Below are 6,000 nucleotides of genomic sequence, written 5' to 3' on the forward strand. Positions count from 1 at the left end.
TGGGACTCAGAGGAAGCCAGAGAAGTCAGTAGTCAGAGGGGAGGAAGGAGAGCACTCTAGGGACAGCATTAGCCAGAGAGACCACCAGAGCCAAGAAATGGAGTGTCTCATTTTTTAATAGCCTGGAGGCCATTGTTATTGTATCAAAGAGTGGTGTTGGGAGTAAACCATCTCATTCTGTTTTCATCTGGTCTAGGCTCTCTCTTCTTCAGTAACCTAGTGTCAGTAGGAACACATGTGCAATCATACCAAAAATGACCAGTTATCCCAAATAATTTATACTGTAAATTCATGGTTACATTGGCTTTTCAATTTAATGTAATCAAAATTATCAATTTTGCATTTTATAATGCTCTCTAATTCTTGTTTGATCATAAAGTCTTCCCTTCTCCATAAATCTGACAGGTAAATTATTCCTTGCTTTCCAAGATTGCTTACAGTATCAGCCTTTATACCTAGATCATGTACCCATTTAGACTTGATTTTGGTATACGGTGTTAGATAACGGACTATAGCCAGTTTCTGCTATACTATATTCCAGTTTTCCCAGCAGTTTTTGTCAAATAGTGAGTTCTTATCCCCAAAACTGGGGTTTTGGGGTTTATCAAACAATAGATTACTACAGTCATTGACTGCTGAGTCTCGTTTGCCTAATCTTTTCCACTGATCCACTACTCTATTCCTCAGCCAGTACCAAGTAGTTTTGATGACTGCTGCTTTATAATACAGATTAAAATCTGGTATAGCTAGTCCACCTTCCCTAGCATTTCTTTTCATTCATTTCCTTGATATTCTGGACTGTTTATTCTTCCAAATGAATTGTGTTCCTAGTTTTTCTAGCCTTATAAAGTAGGTGTTTTTTTTTTTTTGGTAAAGTGATTGGTATGGCACTAAATATATAATTTAATTTAGGTAAAATTGTCATTTTTATTATATTAGCTCAACCCAGCCACTAGCAATTGATGTTTTTCCAGTTAGTTAGATCTGACTTTATTTGTGTGAAAAGTGTTTTGTAGTTGTGTTCATATAGGTCCTGGGTTTGTTTTGGCAGGTAGATTCCCAAATATTTTATAATGTCTACAGTAAATTTAAATTGGATTTCTCTTTCTATCTCTTGCTGTTGAATTTCATTAGAAATATACAGGAATGCCGAGGATTTATGTGGGTTTATTTTATATCCTGCAACTTTGTCAAATTTATTTATTGTCTCAAGTAGTTTTTTACTTGATTCTCTAGGATTCTCCAAGTATATCATCATATCATCTGCAAAGAGTGATAGCTTGGTCTCTTTTTTGCCTAATTTGATTCCTTTGATTTCTTTTTCTTCTCTAATTGCTACTGCTAACATTTCTAGTACCAGATTTAATAAGAGGGGTGATAGTGGACACCCTTGTTTCACCCCTGATCTTAATGGAAATGTTTCTAGCTTATCCCCATTACATACAATACTTGCTGATGGCCTTAAATAGATGCTACCTATTATTTTAAGGAAGGCTCCATTTATTCCTATACTTTCTAGTGTTTTTAATAGGAATGGATGTTGTATTTTGTCAAAAGCCTTTTCTGCATCTATTGAGATAATCATGTGGTTTCTGCTAGTTATTGTTGATATGATCGATTATACTGATGGTTTTCCTAATATTAAACCATCCTTGCATTCCTGGAACAAATCCTACCTGATCAAAGTGTATTATTCTTGTGATAAGTCACTGCAGTCTTTTTGCTAATATTTTACTTAAAATTTTTGCATCTATATTCATGAGAGAAATTGGTCTATAATTTTCTTTCTCTGTTTTATCTCTTCCTGATTTAGGTATCAGTACTACATTTGTGTCCATACAGTAAATTCATAACAGAAGTGAAAACAAAATTTTTTGTTGGGTCCAAATGTATTTTCCCCACTGAGTAGTCAAAGAAGGCCAACATTTGACACAGATATATGTATGCATGTCTTTGCATGTTTTCCTAAAATCAACTTAGCTATTCCTCATTTGCTAGGCATCCTCTCAAGAGTTATAAAACTATGTATACCCTTTGACTCAACAAATACTAATATCAATATTAAGTCTGTTTCCTAAAATGATCAGAGAAAAAGGAAAATGTACTGAAATATTTATGGCCACTCTCCTTGTGGTGGAAAAGAATTGGAAAGTGAGAGGATGTCCAGCAATTTAGGAATAGCTGAATAAGTTGTGGTATATGATTATGATGGAGAACTATTGTGCCTTTAAAAATGATGAGCAGGTTGATTTTAGGAAAACACAGAAAGAAATGCATGAAATATGAAGAGTGAAACAAGCCAAATCACAAAAACATCATATACAGTAACAGCAATATTGTTTGATGAGTAAATGTGAATGACTAAGCTATTCTGAATTATATGAATATTCAAATCAACTACAAAGGACCCATGAAGAAAGATGCTATCCATCTCCAAAGGAAAAAAAAAACCCTGATATTCGGAACTATATACTATATAATTTCACATATATATCTGTTTCAAATATTCTCTAGTATGGAATTGGCCTTCTCTGGTATGGAATTGGGATGAAGGAAAGAAACTAGCTTAGAACTCAAATGTAACCCAAAAAATCCAATAAAAAATTTTAAAATAGTTATTTTTGGGACCAAATAAGATAATATTTATAAAGTGCTTAGCACAATACCTAGCATATTGTAGGCACTATATAAATGTTGATATAGCAAGGTTGATGGGATCTTACAGAATGATGAGGTTTCCCTGATAAACTTTCTTGACCCTGATGGAGAAACCCCATGGTAAGATAAACAAATGACAAATTACTATTATTATTATTTCCTTAAAATAGCCCTGTCATGTAGGTAGATTTAGTAGTATGACATTATTTTATGGTAGAAGATATCCAGGCTTAAAGAAATTGTGACCCCCATCATCATAGAGCTAGTAAGTGGTAGAGTAAACCATACCATGAAATATTAGATTTGGAAAACTATTTGACTTCAACCCAGGTCTCCTGATTCCAAATCCAGGGCTATACTACTTTGACTTTCCTTAGATGAAAACCCACCCTCTTTTTAAAAGCCATCCATAAAAAAGGAATTTCACAACTTCTTTCATTTTATTTTACTATTTATCAACTCTCACTATGAGAAAGTTCTTTCATATAGTTTATTAAAAACCCTAGTGGGACAAGGAATATTAAATTTATTTCTTCATATTCTGTCCCTCATAAAAACTGGAGACCACCTAATCACCTTTCTCTGAAATAGTTCTTGCATAGCAAAACCAGAATCATGCATGAGATTGATCAGCAGAATATGTATATCTTCTTCAAGAAGTGACACTGTTCTTGTTTTGGCAATCTAGCTTTGCCCAGGAGGCTTTGAGGCTTCTACTGAGATCTTCAGGATTGCAACAAGTAGATAATGCCCTTCAGAAAAAGGATTGCTGGAACCATTTTTCTAATACCATATTTCACCACTATGGAGTCTACATCATTGCCAAGTAAGAGGAAACTAAGTATATTGATACTAGGCTCTTCCCTACCTTTCCCATTTCCACTAATACAAGAAATAAAAAGGTATTATTACTTAGTCCTCCTTACTCCTGTGAAATTATGGTTGAGATCTGCCTCAATATTTTCAGACCTCTTAAGTGAACATTATTTTGTCTTGGTTTACAGAATCTTAGGAAGCTTTCTTGGACATCATCAAGTGTAATCTCCCTTATTTATGCTTGAGAAAGCTGAGGTTGGAGGAGAGGAATGACTCCTACCTCTCTGATTTGGTGATTAGGAAGGAAAGGGAAAAACAAGAATAGGAATTGTATTATGTCATTTTTATACCTAACTTACTGGGTCTGGTACATAGGTCTTCCATTACCAGTGTCATGAAAAGAACACTAGAATTTTAATCAGAATGTGTGAGTTCTAGTCCCAGCTCCAATACTTACTATCTGTATGAATATAGGCAAATGCTTATCTATTATGGGGAATAGTTGTTTAATCTGAGAAAAATAAATGGGAAAAATATATATACATCAGCTATCTCAAGGTGTTATGAGTATAATGTTTTCAAACCCTCAAAGTGGGTATAACAAAAGTTATGCAAAAGTGGGTATAACACCTGGGGTCCTAAAATCCCTCTGCAGACTTTTGTTCTGAAAGCTCTTGATGCTTTTCATCAGTTCATCTTGATTATTTGAGGTAATAAATTTAAAAAAATCACAGTCCAAGTTGCCTCTGCCTTTATAACCCTACTCTTTATTCTCAAACCCTACAAAAGTCTTAAATTCAATAGCAAAAGCATTTAATTAAGACATAAAAGAAGCAGTTTAAAAAATCAAGATAATCTAATAGTAGAAATATTCTCTTCTCTCATACATGAGTAGATACTTTCACCACTAATTTTTGAAGTCTAGGATAGAGAAGAAATTTCCTAAGGTGGGAGGCAGGAGATGGCAGGGGAACACAAAAGCATGGGGAAATTACCTTTCAGTATATGGGGAGTTTAATAATGATAATCATAATAACTACCATATTTGTAAGGCTTACTATGTGTTTGACACTGTGCTAAATGCTTTATTTGTATCTCCTTTGAACTTTAACAATAACCTTAGCAATCTGGTGCTATTATTATTCCCATTTTATAGATGAGGATAGTGAGGAAAACAAGGATTAAATAACTTTCCCGTGTCCAAAGAGTTAATATATCTGAGATTATATTTAAGCTCAGGTCTTTTTGATGCCAGGCCCAGCACTCTAGCCACTGAACCATCTAGCTACCTTAAGATAAAATAAGACAATGATCAGATTACCCCCTACCTCATTCAAGTATGCTCAGTATCCAGTTTAACTAATTGAAGAGGGGTTCATAACACCAAAAAAATGGTGTTTTTTGTTTTTGTTTTCTTGACACAAGAATTCATCTACTTAGGGGTGTGGGTATTAGGTTATGTGGTAGAAGTGAATACACAATGATGCCACCAGCCCTCAAAATACCAAATAATACTCTCTGGCAACCATTTAGAGACAACAGTTTGATTTGGGATAAGTAACCACTCACTTCCTTCCTTTTATTAGCCACACCTTACCTTCCAACTTTATATTCCTACAAGACATACACATGCCCAGAAATTCTGGGTATGGCAGGGGAATGTTTAGAGTATATCTCCAGAAGCAAGTCTGGTCGCTAGGTTGGATGGTTCTTAATTCATCAGTGTTTCGGTTTCAGGAAACTTAGTATCAACCTGAACTTGGGAAACAGATAAATTTGGTAGAGGAGAGGAGAAAGACGGAGTAAATAGGAAAGATTATTTTTACTCTTTCTTTACTATTTCTTATTCTTTACTCATCAGCTCTCATGGGTTTAATTATCATCTCTATGCAGGTGACTACTGGATCTACATATCCAAACCTCACTTTTCTCCTCAACTTTAGTTCTGTATCACCAATTTACTGCTAGACATCTCCACCTAGATATTCCATAGAAATCTTAAATTCAACATGCCCAAAATGGAATGCATTATTTTCCCCCATAGACTCATCCCTCTTCTAATTCATTATTTCTATCAAGGTGAGCAAAGAGTAAATAATCAAGGATGATTAAGAGATTACAAACCTGGGAGTATTGCTGAAGTATAAAATGAATAATTTGGATAATTTTGATTATTTTAAATTAAAATTTTCTTGTATAAATAAAAACTATGCAGCCAAGAATAGAAGGAATTCAGAAAATTGTGAGAAAAAAAAACTTTGATAGACAATCTCTCAGATAGGATGTGATTGGGTTGGAGTATTGCTGTGGTTGTAGGAAATGGAGAGCCATTGGATTTCAAAAACATGGAAAGACAAACTTATGAAGGAAGTTTATGCTATCCACCTTTAGAGAAATAGATAAGTGGAAAAAAATCACAGTACCATTTCATATATATATATGAGCATATATGTATATATTTATAGATATCTCTATCTATCTATCTATCTATCTATCTATCTATCTATCTATCTATCTATCTATCTA

The 6,000-nt window shown here is 34.0% G+C and overlaps 1 protein-coding gene across 1 annotated transcript in view; it reads left to right on the forward strand.

The window, feature by feature from the left end:
- Positions 1-6,000, forward strand: part of MROH9 (maestro heat like repeat family member 9) — an 81,917-nt gene that overhangs the window by 46,867 nt on the left and 29,050 nt on the right. The window contains exons 13-14 of the mRNA XM_069094517.1: positions 129-155; positions 3,347-3,484. Coding sequence (XP_068950618.1) covers positions 129-155; positions 3,347-3,484 — 165 coding nt within the window. The remainder of the gene's footprint in view (positions 1-128; positions 156-3,346; positions 3,485-6,000) is intronic.

The sequence above is a fragment of the Petaurus breviceps genome, unplaced genomic scaffold, assembly GCF_028583685.1.
Source record: "Petaurus breviceps papuanus isolate PSGF00001 unplaced genomic scaffold, PetGlider_PUasm1.0 220, whole genome shotgun sequence".
NCBI lineage: Eukaryota > Metazoa > Chordata > Mammalia > Diprotodontia > Petauridae > Petaurus > Petaurus breviceps.